We start from the raw sequence: 19,318 nt of genomic DNA on the forward strand, positions 1-19,318 counted from the left end.
TCCAGAACTCCTCTGACCCTTCTCTGAAAACACCTCTTCTCCTTTGATAGACTCAATTTCTGTGGCTAGGCAATGGGGTATTATGACTGGTCAGCGTCTCTTTCTAGATGAGCCGGACAGAACCACTGATGGATATCCTTCTTATCAAGATGAGCCATGCCCCAAAAGGAAGTTCTGTGATCAGACTAAAGCATTCATAATAATGTAAGAATAATGGTGGCATTGGACATGAACTAGGCTGGCTCTCTGTTTTGGTTTGGATCTCAAATGTACCCCGAAGGCTCATGTGTTGAGAGCTTGGTCCCCCATGCAGCAACTGTCAGAGGTGGGGCTTTGGGGAGGTGATTGGATAATGAGGGCTGTGACCTTATTGATGGGATCAGAGCTGAGGCATCATTGGGAGGTGATGGAAACCGTAGGAGGTGGGCTACTGGAGCAAATAGGTCCCTGGGGTGTGCCCTGGAAGGGTGTGTCTTCTCCCCAGCCACTTCTTCTTTCTTCCTCTGCTTCCTGGCTGCCATGAGGTGAGCAGCTGTTCTCCATTACACCCTCTCTGCCACGATGCTCCGCCTCACCACAAACCCATAGCGATTCAGCCAAGTGACCACGGACTGAACCTTCAGGAATGTGAGCCGAAATAAGTCTTTCTTCTTTAAGTTGACTTTCTCAGGTGTATTCTTGTAGTGATGGAAAGATTACTAGCACAGTATCTGTACTTTAATGCACTTTTTCTTTTTTGAATTGAAAGTTTTATTGAGTTCAATGTAGATTTGCCTGAAGCTGTCAAGAATAAGAGAGATCTTGTGTATTCTTTACATATCATATCCCAATGCCCCCAATTATAGTATGATATTATTAGCATATTGGTATTGCTAAAATTCACCAATTTTCTTCACATTTACCCAGTTTTACTTCTACATGTATGTGTATGTATGATATGTGTTTATGTATGGTTCCATATAATTTTATAGTTCCATGTTATTTATTATTATGCTGTGTGACTTTCACACAATTGAGCCTCAATCCCCAATTTAAGATACGGTTTTGTTAAGTACCTGGAAATGATCAATATCCCCACTCAGATTACCTTTAAAAAATAGACCTAAGCAATGCACCATGTCCTTGAGATTCCTGCTCCCTCTATGGGTAGATAGGATCTCAGTTTTTCCCCATATTTTTTTTTATTGGTGCATTATAGTTGTATATAATGCTGAGACTCATTGTTATATATTCAGGCATACACACAATATAAAAAACAATTTGGCCAATATAATTCCCTAGTATTTCCCCTTTTATTCTCTTCCTTTCTCCCTCTAGTCACTTTCCTCTACTGATCTCCCTTTGATTTCCCTGAGATTCACTCCTATCTTTCTTTTCCTTTTTCTTCTTTAGCTCCCGCATATGAGAGAAAACATATGACCTGTGATTTCCTGTGTTTGACTTATTTTCCTTAGCATAATGTTTTCAAGTTCCACCCATTTTTCCTGCAGAGAACTTTTATCTTATGGCTGGATAAACTTCATTGTGCATATAGATCTCATTTTCATTATCTATTCACCCATTGACAGACACCTGTGCTGGTTCCATAGCTTGGCTATTGTGAATTGTGCTGCTATACACATGGGTATGCATGTGCCTCTATAGTACGCTGATTGTTATTTTTAATTATTTTGGTAGTGAGGATTGAACTCAGGGGTGTTTTACCACTGAGCCACATCCTCAGTTCTTTTTACTTTTTATTTTGAGACAGGGTCTTGCTAAGTTGCTGAGGTTGACCTCATATTTACAATCCCCTGCCTCAGACTTCTGAGTTGCTGGGATTATTGGCATGCTTTAAAAAACCTGGAACTTACTTCAGTTCTTTAGGATAAATACTGAGGAGTGGTATAACTGGGTCGTGTGGAGTTTCTCTTCCTAAACTTTTGAGGAATAGAACTGATTTACTGATATACTATACTGATTTTCATAGTAGTTGTTCAAGTTTACAATGTGAATAGTGTAAAAGTCTTTTTCTCCACATCCTATTCAGCATTTATTACTATTTGTATTCTTGATAACTGCCACCCTATCAGGAGTGAAATGAAATCTCAGTGTAGTTTTGATTTGCATTTCCCTAATACCTAACAATGTTGAATATTTTTTCATATATTTTATATATATATATTTCATATATTTTTTTCTTTTGAAAACTGTTTACTTCATTCAGTTATTTGTTTATTTTGGTGTTAAGGTTTTTGAGTTGTTTATATATTCTGGATATTAATCCTTTGTCAGAAGAGTAGTTAGCAAAGATTTTCTCCCATTCTGTAGATTCTTCACATTCTTAATTGTTTCCTTTGCTGTGCAGAAACTTGTTAATTTGATGCCATCCCATGTACTAACTCTTGGAATTATTTCCTGAGCTTTAGGGGCCCTACTGAGAAAGTTGTTGCCTGTGATTATACACTGGAGTATTTTCTTCTTGGCGATGCATAGTTTCTGATCTAATCCCTAGGTCTTTGATCCATTTTGAGTAGAATTTTGTTCAGGGTGAGAGATAAGGGTCTAGTTTCATTCTTTTTAAAAACTTTTTTTAATACCTTTATTTTATTATTTATTTTTATGTGGTGCTGAGGATCGAACCCAGGGCCTTGCACTCTACCGCTGAGCCATAACTCCAGCCCTAAAAACTTTTTTAAATATTTATTTTTAAGTTGTAGTTGGACACAATACCTTTATTTTATTTATTTATTTTTATGTGGTGCTGAGGATTGAACCCAGGGTGTTTCATGTGCTAGGCAAGCACTCTACTGCTGAGCCCTAGCCGCAGCCCTAGTTTCATTCTTCTGCATATGGATAACCTATATTTCCCAGAATCATTTGTTAAAAAGCCTGTCTTTTCTCCAATGCATGTTTTCAACCTATTTTTCAAGGAACATGTGGCTGTAAATATGTGGGTTTGTCTCTGTGTCTTCCATTGGTATATGTGTCTGTTTTTATGCCAGTATTATGCAGTTTTTGTTACTATAGCTCTGTGGTATAACTTGAAGTCAGATATTATGATACCTCCAACCTCCAGCATTGCTTTTTTTTTTTTGGCTTAGAATCGTTTTGGCTTCTCTGGGGCTTTTATTCTGCCAAATGATTTTTAGGACTATTTTATCTAGTTGTGTGAAGAACATTGGTATTTTGATGGGAATTGCATTTAATCTATTTATTGCTTTTGAAATATTGGCCATTTTAACAATATTTATTCTGCTTATCCAACATGGAAGGTCTTTCCATTTTCTTGTGTCTTTTTCAACTTATTTTTCAGTGTTCTATAGTTTTCATTGTGGAGATATTTCACCTCCCTGGTTAAATTTATTCCTATGTATTTTGTTGTCTATTATTTGGTCCTGTTTCTCATTTGCTTAAGTACTCTTTAATTAAGATTTGTACATTTTTGAGCTCTGGGGTTTGTTTTTGATTCTTCTCTGTGTAATATTTCTTTATATATTTTATGTAGTGCTGGCTTAGTATTTTTGAATTCTATTTAGTTTTTTGCTTATCTTGGAAAGTTTTTATTACTACTTTAATTCTGACGGATAGCTTTGATGCATATGGTGATCTTGTTGACTTATTTTCTTTTAGGGCTTGGGACATACCATTCCGATTGTGACCTGACCTGACATTTTTTTCTCTTGAGTCTTTTAAAATTCTATGATTGGGGGCTGGGGTTGTGGTTCGGTGGTGGCGCGTTTGCTAGCATGCGTGAGGCACTGGGTTCGATTCTCAGCACCACATACAAATAAATAAAATAAATGTCCATCAACAACTGAATTTTCTTTAAAAAATAAAATTCTATTATTGTTCTCTTTGTTAGGTATTTTAATTATAATGTGTCATGAGAGTTTTTTTTCCAATATTACCTATTTGGGGTCTGAATGTCTCCTGTATCTGAATGTCCATCTCATTCTCAAGGTTTGGAAAGTTTTCTGTTTTTATTTCCCTGAAGAGATTAGTCATGCCATTAGCATGCATCTCATATCCATCTTTAATTCCAGTGACTCTTGTCTCTTAATGTTGTCCCAGAGTTCTTATATATTCTTATCATGGTTACTTCTTTCCTTTTTAAAAATATTGTCTGAATTTTCAATACTTTGTCTTCCAGCTCTGTGATTCTGCCTTCAGTATGGCCTACTCTATTAGAGAGACTTCCAACTAAGCATTTTATTTGATTTAGTATACATCTCAACTACAAGGATTCTGTTTGGTTCTTTTTCAATAGTTTTATCTGTTATTAAATATTTCTTTATACCCTGTACTGATCTCCTTAATTCATTTAGTTGTTTTCTGTGTTCTCTTGGAATTTATGGGTAATTTGAAAATCATTCTTTTAAATTATTTATCTGATATTTCATTCACTTCAATATCTTTGAAGTCAGTTGCTGGTGAATTATAAAGTTTAGGAGGCATTGTATTACCTTGTTTTTCATATATTTTGATTCCTGTGTTGGGTTTTATGCATCTGTTAGGATGTAATTCTCTTCTACTTTTATGAATGGATACTTTTAGCACAATATTTTCCTGCCAAAGTGTCCTAGAATGATCTAGATTGAGACCCATTGTAGTGGTATTCACAGCCTTTGTGTTAATTCTCTCTGTTTTTGTTGTAAAAGTGGATGTTCATAAATGGAACCTAATGTTTTTTGCTAACCATTCCTACTTTTACCAGTTTGGAATTTTTGTTTCTTCTATTCTTTGTATTAAAGGTTTTTTTTTTTTGTTGTTGTTGTTGCTGGGAATTGAACCCAGGGCCTTATGCATGTGAGGAAAACATTCTACCAACTGAGCTATATCCCCAGCTCTGTATTATAGTTTTACTTTGAGTATGGTTAATCTGTGAGTGGCAAGGTGTGCTGTATCTGACTGGGTTTAGTTCTGCAGTTGAGTCTGTACCCTGTGAATTTGTAGTGTCCCTGTATATTCCCAGAATCTCACTAAAAAGAGGGAAAAAAACAATAGCAGCAACCAATGTACAGAATTAAAATAAATGCCTAGTGCCGATTATGACATCTACAACGTTAACTACCGCAATCAGAAATGTTGGGGACAGCAAAACAATAAATAACCATGAACTAGATTTGGCATTAAAGCAGGTTTTAACTGTGAAATCCACAGTATTGTTATTAGTATTAGTAATTGCAACAATGTGAATGGTAGAGGCAGGAGTTCTATCAATCAAATAGTTTTAAAAGATGGTAAAAATACTGTTCAGTGAGAGAAAAGAAAATGTGATAGGAAGATAAAGAAAACTTATAATGGTCAAAATGTGAACAGAGAGAATGCAGAAGAGATGTAGCAAATGATGGTTATAAAGAAGGAGGTGTTAAACAGAATAAAACACAAAGGGAGGGAAGAGATTTGACTGTTAATGGGAGAATAAAGTAGAGTAAGTGAAAAAGAGAAATAAAGAAACAAAAACCAAACCCAACCAAAATAAATTTTAAAAATCCATAATTCTTAAAAGACAAGAAAAAATAACTATTGTTAAAAATATTTAAAATGAGAAAAAGAAACAAAAATGTATATGTATATGTATCTGCAAACTAACCAGCACAGCAAGAAAACACACACACACACACACACACATACACACACACACACACAAACACACACACACAAATCTTAATGAAAAATGTAAGAATTGTCTCCAGTGAGGTGGTCAAAGTTGTTGATGAGGATGGATGGTCACTGCAGCTGGTTGAAATAGCTCTCAGCTTCCCCTTCTCACCAGCATAAAGTAGTACCATTGAAGGGAGTTTTGTCTGGGCAGACCAGATTAATGTACAGGGAAAAAGGCTTGGGCTGCTGCAGAGTTCTGGACTTGAGGAATTTGCTGGGTGGTATCTTCTCTGGAAAGATCAGATCAAGGGGCCTAAACATGGACACCTGAGGCACTTCCGGATCCTAGAGCCTAAACATGGATGCCTGAGGAACTTCTGGATCCGGGGGCCTAAGTATGGACGTGCAACTAAGGAACTTCCGGATCCAGGGGCCTAAACATGGACGTGCACCTGAGGAACCTCCGGATCCGTGGGCCTAAATATGGACGCCTGAGGAACTTCCAGATCCTAGAGCCTAAACATGAACGTGCATCTGAGGCACTTCCGGATGCTATGGCCTAAACATGGATGTGCGCCTGAGGAACTTCCAGATCCAAGAGCCTAAACATGGACGTGCACCTTTGGAACTTCCGGATCCGGATCCGGGAGCCTAAACATGGATGTCTGAGGAACTTCCGGATCCGAGGGCCTAAACATGGACATGTCCCTGGAACTTCTGGGTCCTTGTGCCTATAAATGGTAGGGCATGACCCTCAGGAGGGACGTGGCCCACGAAGAGGAGCTAATTATGGGGCCTGTTGAGGGCAGACTGAGCTGTCGCACCCTGAACTTGAATGTGACGGTGGCCTCACTTCCCGGCCTTCCCCTGGGTGTCACTCTCTCCCCTTCCAGGCAGTGCCGGGGAGGAAGTGAGACCAGCGGCGCAGTGGTCAGGCCCTGAGGAGGGACACCGTCTTTCTCCTCGCTTAGCCAGGCACCTGGCCTGGCTGGGGACAGGGATGTCTTGTGACACTGGCTGCCTCCTGCATCCCTGCCCCAGGACCTCAGGGACCACAGCAGGGACAGTCGTTGACATGATTCTCCCCTGGCTGCTGACCCTCAGCCCCAGGGTCTGCCCAGGGAGAGCTGTCTCCTAGAGGGTCAGGGGGCCCCTGTGACCTGCTGCTCCTTACCCACCGTCATCCCGGGAGAGCACAGGTCAGGACACCAGACGCTACTGAGAGTGGCATCTTCTGGATAGGCGGCTGGGGACTTTGCCTCTGTCCCCAGGCCTCAGACATGGGAGGGATGATCCCTCCCAGAGACAGAAAATAACCCCACACTGTCCAAGACTTATTTTTAAGCTTTGGATTCTGAAATTTTCCTGCTGCCACCTTCTTTGTGAAGCCAGTTTTTCAACAGAGACAATATTCCAGGGGAAAACAACAACAACAACAACAACAACAACATGGAGTCAATCAAACCAAGCTGACACATCTGGTCCTCCAAGAGAAATCTGGATTGGGGGGAGAAGAGCCATTCTCAACTGGCGAAACAGTGAAGCTCCCTTGTCCTTATTTTGTGCAAGCAAAATAAATAATCTGATGTTAACTCATCAAATTATTTTTGATGAGTGCTTGGCTCATAGGAAAACTGATTCTGTTTTATGGAATGAAGTGTTACCTGATTTTAAAATTAAAAATGAAGCCAATTAGGATTGTTAAAAAAAAAAAAGAAAAGAAAAAAAAAAAAGAAAGATCAGATCAACATATCTCTGGGCCAGGCAGATGCTGATCTCTGCTGGGAGTCTGGATCTCTGGAGCTTCCCAAGAATTCTACTCTCAGGGCAGTGGAGCCAGCCCTCCACAGGTCTCTCACACCTGCTGCCATGGACATGGCACTCCTAGGCTCAGTCCCTGAGTGTTTATGCCCACCTGTTCTGTTTCCTGCCCCTCTTTAGCTGGTCACATGAACTTCCAGACTCAAAGGGAAAGCGAATTGCACTCCTACTGTATCTCTGACTTGGAAAACCTGGGTACAATCTTCTCTGTACTGTTTCACTCACATTCTGCTAAGTACACCCTAGGCCACACAGTAGGCCCTTTCCAGGGCAGAATGCAATGTTTGCTATGATCTCCTGGGTTCCCACAGCAGCAGGCTGCTGCGTGGCCTCCTCAAGATGGCGCCTACCTCAGCTCTCCATCTGCCAGTTGAGAAACCCAGATCACTTTTCAAATACCAGTTTGATGTGCAGCCTCTAAATTAGTTAAGTTCAGGAGCTTTTTTATTCTGTGGATTTTTTCCATGCCAAATTTGTCCACTGTGTTTCTCTGTTGTGTTATACCTCCCCTTTCTGATGAACCAGTTTGCTGCCACCATTCTAATTGGCTTGCCTTCAGAGTATTCTTTTTTCTTCTTTTTTTCAATGTCCCTGAAGCTTTGAGTCTCTAGGAGACTTTAATTGTCCAATATTGAATTTCAGTGAATTCCCTGTTTCACACACGTTATGAGAAGCAGTACTCTCACTGCTTGAATCCTGAGTCACAGAGCAAATGCTGAATCCAGTTTTTTTCTGGGTGTCTAGCTAGAGCACCTGAAAGCCTACATATGAACAAGCATCCGTCCTACCTAGGGCAGAGTATGAGGTAAGGATGTATGTCAGCCTTAACCAGTGAGCCTTAATAAATGTCAGACGCGAGTATGAGCTGTGTTTTAGGGATTCAAATATTCATTCTGCAAAATTTAACTTTTGAATGGAGGTAGAACTTAAGGCAAGAGACTTCAATACTAAGAAGCTCTTCTCCTATGGATGTAGCATCTCTAACTGAGGAAGGACAAGAAACTCTGCAAGGAAAAAGTATCAATTGCAAGATGCTATAGTCAGGAGAAAACACACAGGCACACACATACAAACTCCATATTTGGTTTGGTAAGAATCACTGGAGGATGGGAAGACTGACAGAACCAGGAGGTGTGGGAACGCAGAAGCAAGGAACACTGGAGTTCCTCCTTCCACTTCTGAATATTGCACCAATGTCCTGATTATGTGAGGATGAATAAAATACCCTCTCTAGCTTTTGCTGAGATGTCCATGGGCTTTTGAAGTACAGTGGCTTCTCTTCCTCCTCCTCTTCCTCTTTCTTTTTTAAATTGGGGCAATGCAATGGGAATACATTGAACTGACCATATTTAACGTGTACAGTTTGGTAAGTTTTTAAGTGTCTATACCCATGACACCATCACCACAGTCAAAGCAGTGTATGGGTGTATCCTCTGCCTGAAGCATCCTTGTCCCCTTCCTAATCCCTCTTATTCCTCCCCATCCTGGATATGAGTCTGCTCAGTCTGCCATATCAAAATACCATAGGCTGGGTGGCATAAACAACAGAAATTCAATTCTCACAGTTCTGGATGCTGGAAGTGAGATCAAGGTGCCAGCATGGTCAGGGGCTGGTGAGGGCCTCTTCCTGGCTTGCAGATACTGTCTTTTCATTGTGTTCTCACATGGTGGAGAGAGAGTTAACCATCTTGTGGGACTTCATAAAAGACCACTATTCCTGTGATGAGGCTTGGCCTGCAGTTAGGTGCTGATTTAATATTTATTGGATGAATGAATAGAAGCATCATATTTGATTTTTTCCTCCCATTATTCCCACAGGAGTGTTCCCAATGCAACAGTTGGCAGCTTACAGCTCATCGAAGGCAGCTCTCACCATGTTCTCATCAGTTATGAGACAAGAGCTTTCCAAGTGGGGAGTAAAAGTCTCTGTCATCCAACCTGGAGGCTTCCGAACAAGTAGGTGCCTGAGCCTGAGAACCCTGTGATGTTCAATGTGGAAGGAAGCCCGAGGGTCCTCTGGGCCTGATAGGGCATGAGTTAAACACCTTGGGGTTTCAAAGATAAACACAGCCAGGTATTTCACAGTTAAAGTGGTGAAAACATATATTACTCAGTAGTAATGACAGCTAAGCTCCATTCTGATTTGTGCAGATGACATTTGGGTGTGTTGAAGGGAAGATGGAGGCGGGTGGAAAGCAGGGCTCAGCAGAGTCAGACAAGTGGTAAAGTACAAAGAGCTGGGCACTGTGAATGGAATGAAGGTAGGATTCAATACTCCCAAAGAGGCTGGGAGGTTGAAGCCTCAGCCTTCTGAGTGATTCCGTTTCAAAGGAATGGCTCTCAGGTCCTTGAGGGAGGTATTTCTGAGTTCAAGAGATACAGATTCATACTTAAAAGACCTTTTCAAATGCTTCAAGAAAGTGGACTCAGGAACCCATCAAATAGTTTTCCTGGAAGCCTGGAGGCTCCTCAGGCAGGCATTTTAGTGAGGAACTGGTGTCATCTGAGGGACAGGGCTTGCTGGAAGCTATGTTAGAGGGTGGCCAAGTCTCTTAGTGCAGGGGTTTTGGCAGAGTTATCATGTGGCCAGCATGCTGTAGCTCTCCATGTCCACCAAAGAGTTCAGAATGAGTGGTTTCATCTAAGACTCGAGAAGCAAGTACCCAGCTCCTTCACATAGGGTTGTTTCTCTGCTTCCTTCCCTGGACAGCTGGAGTTAGCTCAAAAGCTATGAGCAAGCAGAGGCCATGCGGGTATGAAACCAGGTGTCCCTTGGAACAGGGCCTTCCTAGGACTCACACCTGCTTCCTGGGGGCTGAGTTTTGTTTGACCTGTGAGAAAACGGCTAAGAACTGCTCTTGACCAACTTTGATCATTTTCCCTACACCACCCAAACCTCTTTTCCAATATGTTATCCATGAACCTCTTATCAGGTTTGTTGATTTAGATTTAGAACTTATTTTCCCATAGAAGTCTGAGTGGATATGTTGGTAACATTTATTAATCCCCATTCTCATTGGCTAAAATGGTTTCATTCCTCCCACTTCTTTGTGTTTGGAAAACAGTTATTCTCCTCCTAAAGAAAATGATCCGCCTCCCCTGACTCCTGGAGATTTTCATTCTCACCTCTCTCCTCCTGGAACTTCTGAACTCTGAGCAGAGACAGACCACCTCAAGGCCCAGTCCTTTTTTGGGTCATCAAAATTTTAATTGGTAATTTCAGTGAAGATGTACAATGTTTCTATAACTAAAGACTAAATATTAGGAGGCTCTACTAACACAACAAGAATAAGCCCTAAAGCTTTGAATATTAGCCCAAAGATAAATTCTGAAAAGAAAGACTGAACTTTTGGCTTGAAGCACTTAGCAGCTGGGAACTTCACAGCTTATGGGGGTTGCTCAAGACACCCAGAGGGCTGTTCTAGGAAGAGTGGAGAGAAAAGGACATTGGCCATCTAGGTTGAGAGGAAGGAGCAGCTGGTAGACGTGGAAAGAAGATGAAGCATTGGGAGGGGTTTGCAACTTGGGGACTCCATGGGAGGGAGGAGAATTGAGGGGAGTTGGTGGAGAATGGGAGTTGGTCAATGATGAAACTAGGTGTTCCAGACAATGGGCCTGGGAGGGAAAGGGTATTACAGAGAGAGGGAAGCCAGCTGGAGCTAGTGGAGGAGGGAGATGATAGACTGGGTCTTGCCACCTGGCAGGACGATTTAAAGTTTGGTGCATAATCCCAGGAAAAATTCTAGCACACAGATGTAAGACTCCATTTGGACCAGAAAACAGCCCTGCAGTTAAATTGTACTTTCGGGGATTCAGCAAAACAATTATACCTAATATTTCTAGGGATCTGCTCTTATCAGGCATGGGCTACCCACTTCTCACCCACTATGTATTCCTGGTGTAGCTGATCTTATTGTTTAAATGGGGAAATATATCTCATATATAGGAAAAAAGCAGACAAACATGTATAGTTTAATCAGTTATTATGAACATTCATGCACTTAATGCTAAGATAAAAAAAAAATAAAAGACCATTAGCACCCAGAAGTGGTTACCCAGGAGGTAACCACTCTCTTGCACCTTTTAATGGTTATTTGTTTGCTTTTCTTTACAGAATTAACATCCACCCAGGTACCCTCAAACAACAGAGTTTGGTTTACTAGTTTTTGAGCTTTGAATAGAATGAATATGCATATATCCTTCTGTCACTCAATACTGTGATTTTACACCTCATCTATGTGGGGTGTAGCTGTGGCTCATTTGTTTTCAGTGCATATTCTGTGATTATGCCACAACAAATTTTCTATTGTTGATGAGATATTTGGGTCAGTTCTAGATTGTGGACAATGCATCTCTGGACTTTCTGGTACATAAACTGGGGCTTTGGTATACATGAATTCTCCTGTGATATATGCCCAGGAGTGTTCACAACTGCTAGATCAAAACTTTAGGTTCAGTTTGATGGGGCAAATTGTTTCCTACAATGTTGTTCCAATTTGTACTTCCACCTTTTCTATATATGTTTTATTTTTTAATAAGCATATAACAATTGTGCATATTTGTGGGGTACAGTGTGATAATATAATATGTGTATATGATGTGTAATGAGCAAATCAGGGTAATTAGCATTTCTGACTTCTTAAATAGTTATCATTTCTTCCTGTTGGGTGCCTTTGAACTCCCATCTTATATTTTTTATAAAATATATAAGGCATAGTTTTGATTGACATAATTCTCCAGGTGAGGGAGCTAGGAGTACTATGCCCCAGAGCGGGTATTTGGCACACCATGTGATGGAGGAGCAGCAACCAGATCCCCCCCAGGTGCAGTGTCTGAGTTCAGGTCTTTCTTTCAATTTAAAAATATAGACCTCTTCCTGTTAGTCACCTTATTATAAAATAAGCAGGCATTGCTGTTATATTTTAGAGTAAATATATATTATTTAATTTTTATATAACAAGCTGTCATTGTCTCTATATTAAAAATACATTTATACTTAATCATATGTAATTTATGTTAAAACTTAAATCCACATTTAAGTTATATTAACATTAAATTTAATCTGCATTTAAAAAAATTACATAGATATGATATTTTAAGTTGTATATTTTTAACTAGAGATAGGTGTTACTTCTGTATTTAACAAATTATATATGTATACTACATAGGTGATAAAATAGGTTATATGTAATATATGTTATCTTGTAGACATATTATATGTAGTAGTCACCAAAGACATGTGCTGGAATGTTCGTGTCAGCCGTTTTTTGTAAGAGCGTCAAGTAGAAACGACACACATCCTTGTGGCCGTCTACTGGACTGCATTTATACAGGGTTCAAACCCAGGCAAAATGAACCTGCCTGTCCGTGGGGACAGTAGCCGCTGGGAAGGGACCAAGGACAGAAGGACAGACCTCGGGTCCTGTTCTACTCTTGGTCTGGTCGCTGATTCTGTGGATTATCAGGTTTGCAAAAACCCAATCCCGAGTGCTCTGTATGTTGGTTGAAAGCCAACCAGAGCCGCTGAGGTTGAGGCTCAGGGACAGAGCGCTCGCCTAGCACGCGTGAGGCGCTGGGCTGGCTCCTGAGCACCACATAAAAATAAAATACAGACATTGAGTTCACTACGACTAAAATATATACATTCAACAGCAACAACAAGGAACGCCCTTAGGAAGCACTATTGGGAAAGGCTTTTGTGCATGTGGGTCCTCCCGTCCTTCCCGACAGAGGCCAATTCTACACGCAGCTGCTTCCCCGGCTCAGCCAGGTCCTGGCCCCTGACCCTCCCTTTCTTCTTGTGTCCCAGATATAGCGGGCACAAGTGAGAGCTGGAGCCAGAAAGAGAAGGTTATCCTGGACCACCTGCCCCCAGAGCTGCAGGAGGACTACGGCCGGGACTACATCCTCCGGCAGAAGGATTTCCTCCGTGCGGCAGGAATGTACTCCAACTCGGACATCACCCCGGTGATCCGCGACGTGGAGCACGCTGTCTCCGCCAGAAGCCCCTCTGCCTTTTATGCACCGGGGAAACTGACTTCCCTGTTTCTCAATATTGCTTTCTTTTTCCCTACCAGCTTCCTTGATTATTTTGAGAAAATACAAACTATCAAAAGAAAGGGCATGCCCAGAGCTCTAAGCACGCCTAAGTAAAACAAGGGCAGAAAGAAAGCAAAACTGGGCGCTTCCCAATAAAGCTATTTCCTGCTTTCCATGCCCTCCAAGTGTGTTGGTGGGCTTGGAGTTGGCGAGAAACAACCCCGCGGACAACACCTGGTACGCCCTGGATCCTTTCAGATACAGGCTACCTCGGAGATAACTGCGGATGGGTTTCAGACACTCAGTAAAATGAATGCAGTAATAAAGCAAGTCACACGAGGGTTTTGGTTTCCCAGTGGATGTCAAAGTTGTGTTTGCCCCATACTCAGTTTATTATGTGTGCAAGAGCTTGATGTATAAAAAGTACTTACCTTAGTTAGAAATATTTATGGCTTAAAAAAAAATTACCAATCACCTGAGCCTTGGGCAAGTCACAGTCCTTTCTGGCCTTGGATGGTCTTGCCTCCACGTTGCTGGCTACTGCCTGATCAGGGTGGTGACTGCTGGAAGTTGGGATGCTGGTGGCAGTTTCTTAAGACAGTGAGATGGTGGCAATTCTGTCACCTCTTCAGGCTTTTTCTAATCTTAGTTCTCTATTTTTCACATCTGCAGTTTCTTCTGCCACTGAATTCTTGAACTGTTCGAAGTCATCCATGGGCATTGGCAGCAACTTCTTCCAAACTCCTGTTCATGTTGATATTTTGACCTCCTCCTATGAACCAAGAATGTCCTTAATGTCACCTTCAATGGTGAATCTTTTCCAGGAGGTTTATCCAAGTCCTTTAGAAGAATCACTATCCATGGCAGCCACAGCCTTACAAAATGTATTTCTTAAATAATATGGCTTGAACATTAAAATTACTCCTTGATCCGTGAGCTGCAGAATGAATGCTGCATCCACCAGCAGGAAATCAACATTAATGTCTTTGTACATGTCCACTCCAGCCCTTGGGTGGCCAGGTGCACTGTCACCTGGTGACATTTTGAAATGAACCCTTTTTTTCCCCCTGAGCAGTAGTTCTCAACAGCAGACATAAAAATTTCCCAGTAAACCACATTGTGAATACATGTGTCCTCGACTTTGTTATTCCATTTACAGAGCATGGGCACAGTTGGTTTAGTAACGTGCTTAAAGGGCATAGGGGTTCTGGGAGGGTAAATGAACAGTGGCTTCAACTTAAGATCACCAGCTACATTAGCCCTAACAAGAGAGTCAGGCTGTCCTCTGAAGCTTCTCCCTTTAGCTGTGTAAGTCCTAGATGGCATCTTCTTCCAAGGGAAAGCTGTTTCGTCCACACTGAGTACAGAGTGCAGCTGTGGAGACGGCCTCTTCCCTTAAACCCCAGGAGCCCACCTCTGTTAGCTCCAGCCTTTCCTGCAGCTCCCTCACCTCCCTCCACCTTCCTGGAATGAGAGAGCTGGCTCTGGCTTAGGCTCTGGCTTAAGGGAGCACTGTGGCTGGTGCTACCCTCTGTCCAGGCCGCTAAAACTTTCTCTAGCCTAGCAGCAGGCCTTTCTGCTTTCTTATCAGTCATGTGGCACCTTTCACTTCCTTCAAGCACTTTTCTATTGCATCACAACTTGACACAAGAGGCCTGGCTTCCGGCCTGCCTCAGCTTTCCCCGTGCCTTCTTGCTGAGCTTAACCATTCCTAGCTTTTGATTTAAAGGGAGTGACCTGGGACTCTTCCTCTCACTTTGACACTGAGAAGTCATCATAGGCTGTTGCTCGGTCTCATTTCCATGTTGCTGTGTGTCGAGGAGTAGGGAGGCCCGAGGAAAGGAGATGTGGGAAATAGCCAGCCAGTAGAGCAGTCAGAGCTCAGGCGACATTTGTCAGTTCGCTGTGTGTGGGCACGGCCCGTGGTGCCCCAAACCGATGACAATGGCAACATCAAATATCACAGATCATAACAAGATATGATAGTGATAAAAAAAAGTTTGAAATATTGCTAGAATTTCCACAATGTGATGGAGAGACACAAAGTGAGCACAACCCATAGATTTGATTGACACGGGGTGGCCACTAACCTTCAATTCCTAAAAATGCCATTTCCGTGAAGTGCAGTGATGGAGAGCTCAATAAAATGAGGCATGCTTGTGCTCTATCCTCCAGGTCTCGTTCCAGAACTGAGGAAGGGGTCTTGACCCCTATTTGATAGGTAGGGCTATGAAAGACCAGGGAAGTTCATTGTCACACAGCTAGTGAACAGTAAGCCGAAATTCATACCCAGGAGGAGCTCCACTGCCTGCTGAGAGAGGAGGAGGAGAGAGACAGAGAAAGAGGGGGCAAAGGAAGAGGGAGAGGAAATGGCAGGGGTGAGGCCCAACATCTTTCTCACTGTGCATTGATATTCCATAACTACTGCCTCCAAGGTGCTGCATTCGTTGCAAATCAACAGGGTTCTGTGTGCCTTCTCTTCCTTCTTCTACCATAAGCTCTGGTTATAATTGGATGGAGTCTCTTCTCAAGCAGGGACCCAGAGCCCTCTTTGCAGACCCAAGGCAAGAAGATGACTGGTTTAGCCCTCTTGAGTATCCCAGTCTGGAAAAGCCAGAATGATTACCCAGAGGAACCTGGCTGATTGAAGGGTGCAATATCAGATAATGATAGAGGTGTGACCAAGTTCAGCTGGATGTGGCAAAGGGGCAAGCTGTAAGCAGAGGCTCCCCAGAGAGCACCAGGACACCTTGTTCACTGCAAACCTCCCTTTGTCCTGTTTCATGTCTAGAACATGGAGGCCCTTTTTTATTTTTCATACAGATCTTCTGAAAGGAGATTAAATGACAACACTCTGAAAATAATGACAAAATGGTAAAACAAATATTTTTTTGAAACATGAACAGTACATCTTAATGGCTGGCCATGTTGATTGTCCAGTGTTCTCCATCATTGCTTCCAAGCAGAACAGGTGAAAAAAAATCAAGATGTGTCAGTTACCATAACAGGCACTTTCTGGAGATATGTGTTGTCAAAGCCAAAGCTGCTAGTTGCATGATTCAGGTGCTGTTGAGAGAGCAAAAGATATGTTTAACTTGCAGTCCAAAGTTTAGGAAAAAACTGAAGATTGTGTATTTTACCAAAAGCCAGTGGCTCTCAAAGTGTGGTCCTTGGACCTGAAGCATCCTCTTGACCTCAGAGCCTGTTAGAGATGCAGATTGTCTGGAGCCACCCTAGTCTGGTATGAGGTTGCTGTGGCTGCTACAACACCTAGCATCTTTTTTTTTTAACATCTAGTATCTTAACCCAACATAAATATGCTCCCTTATATTTCTGAAGGCAAAATTAAGTGGTCAGCAAAGCTGTGTCCCTTCTGGAGGTTCTATGGGGAATCCATTTGTTGCCATTTCCAGCTTCCGAAGTCCTGCAAGCCTGTGCTTGTGGCTGCATTGCTCTGGCCTCTGTTTTCATTATCACACTCTTAATGCTGATCCTCCTGCTTCCCTTTTATAAGAACTCTTCTGGTTACTCTGGACCCACCCAGATAATCCTGGGTCGTCTCATATCAAGATTCTTAATTCAGGGAACAAAAAAATTCTTAGCCATATCTGCAAAGCCTCTTTTGTCAGACAAGGTAGCATGTTTGTGGGACTGGGTATCAGCAAGCCGTGATGTTGGTGAAGGATCCTTGTTCTACACCTAATGAACCAGGAGCTCTGGTAGTAGGCCAGCAGCTTGTGCTACAAGGAGCCCTCCAGGTGACGCTCACCCACAGTTAGAGACATGACTCTAAGCCACAGGGTAGTAGTTTGCTGGATATGTGATCAGGCTACAGAGGAAAGTTCTTGGAAGAAGTAGAGAGAGAGCTAAAGATATCCAGAGAGCTGGGCCATGAGTGGGGCCTGTTTCTGTTCTGCAGCTTCCCAGACCTTGAAAACTCTCTGAAGCACAGGGAGAAAGTTCTGAACAGAGATCCAGGCAGGTCTGAGAGTCCCGGATCAGAGAAGCTCCTGTCTGATCCCCTGCAGGATAGCTTCCATGTCTCCTCTCAGGACAGTAGACCACAGAGTGGCCTGTTTAGCCAGAGAGAGACTGATGACCTCTCCCTGCGTCCCAGGTGTCTTAGTCTGTTTAGCTGTTGTGATGAAATGCTGTAGACGAGATGGCTTCTAGCCCTAGAAATTCATTTTCCTGGGTTCTGGTGGCTGTGAAGGCTAATATCAAGGCTAGCAGATTTGGTGTGATGAGAGTCCATTCCTCATAGATAGCACCTTTTATGTGTCCTTGCAAAGGAAGGGATGATTAAGCTCTGTCAGGCCTCTGGGATAAAGGTGTCAATGCCACCTTTGTAGGGCTGACTTGACCACCTGCCATGGGCCCTACCTCTTCATCCTCCAATCCCACTTTGAGGATTTCAACATACATATTTGTGGGGATGCAAACATTCAGACCATAGCACCCATTATAACCCCCTTGACTGAGTGGGAACGGAGGGGTCTGGAAAAGTTGCTGATTCCTAAAGACAGTAAGGAAGAGAGCTTGGCATTAAGAATCAGGATACCTGTGGGGTAGTAGGGGGAGGCTGTCACAGAGGCCACTGGGTGGGCAGCGCTGAGCTGGGGCTAAAGTAAGAGGTGAAATCTCAACTGGAGGATGAGACAAATAAAGTACAGCAGGCTAGACACCTAGATCCTGGAGAGAAGAATTGGAAAAAGAGAAGTGGAAAGAATCCTGAATCAACCCCATTTAATCTGGAGGACCTTGTTTTAAACCAGAAGGGACTAAGTTACCTGAAAGTTTTAACAAAGTTTCAATTATATTTTATTTCTAGAATAGCACAAACAGTTTCTCAGAAAACAGAAGAGGTGTTACATAGAAAAAGCTTCATGCCTTGACCATGTCCAGGCAGCAATTGAGGTCCTTGGTTTTACAGTGAGAGACTAGTAACAGCTAAAAGCAGTGGGGAGCCCCCAGTACATTGTCACAGTCTTGGAAGATGAAAAGGTGACATAACAACAGGACTACTAGCAAAAATGACCCCCACCCAGCTCTTCTGTCCTGGGCAAGGATTGGATGAAGATGATTTGTATTTGAATCCATGCAACTCCTGCCTGCTCCTCTTTGTCTCTTCCCTTTCTGGCTTTTCCCAATGCTGTTGGCAGGGAAATGGGCCATTCTCACAACAGAATCAGGGTAGTAAGAAGGAATAGGAAAAGCACACAGCAAAAATATGGTTGGTTTCAATATCGGGAGCTGGTTAAAAAGTGTACAAGTTAGCTTAATTGTATTATTGCAGTAGGACACTGCATTTCATCCTTATACTGGTGATAGGTCACGTTCTGGAAAGCCATTCTGATGCTTTAGTTCTGAGAATGAGGAATTGAATTCCATGCCAAAAGCGCTGAGAGGATGGAGACAACTCTTGCCCAGCCTGACAGTGGAACTCCTGTTGTTGCAACACATGCCTGAGATGATCAGCTTATGAAGAGAAAAGGTTTACTGTGGCTCACAGTCTTGGAAGGCCTAACCCATGCTCAGGTGGGCCTGTTGTTTTCAGGCAGCAAATTCTGGTGGAAACATGTCGGAGCAAACTCTCTCACCTCATGGCAGAGAAGTGAAAGAGAGGACAAAGAAACCAGGTCCCAGAATTCCCTTTGAGGGCACACACCCAATAATATGAAGACCTCCCATTATACCCCACCTCTTAAGTACCCCGTCACCTCCCAATAGCACCAAACCGGGAACCAAGCCTTTAACACACCGACTTTAGGGGATGTTTCAATACAACTGAATGTTACTGGACCAGCTTACACATAATGCTCCACTCAGGGGCTTAGAATCTCTGGATCCTTGCTCTAGTATGATTTGTCTT

General features: G+C 42.5%; 1 protein-coding gene across 1 annotated transcript in view; it reads left to right on the plus strand.

Moving 5' to 3' along the window:
* Window positions 1-13,560, plus strand: part of HSD17B2 (hydroxysteroid 17-beta dehydrogenase 2) — a gene marked incomplete at its 3' end in the record, with an annotated part of 66,619 nt that extends 53,059 nt beyond the window's left edge. The window contains exons 4-5 of the mRNA XM_081273733.1: window positions 9,226-9,363; window positions 13,217-13,560. Coding sequence (XP_081129859.1) covers window positions 9,226-9,363; window positions 13,217-13,560 — 482 coding nt within the window. The remainder of the gene's footprint in view (window positions 1-9,225; window positions 9,364-13,216) is intronic.
* Window positions 13,561-19,318: the final 5,758 nt, after the last annotated feature.

The sequence above is a fragment of the Spermophilus citellus genome (assembly GCF_964194105.1).
Source record: "Spermophilus citellus genome assembly, chromosome: 18".
Lineage (NCBI taxonomy): Eukaryota > Metazoa > Chordata > Mammalia > Rodentia > Sciuridae > Spermophilus > Spermophilus citellus.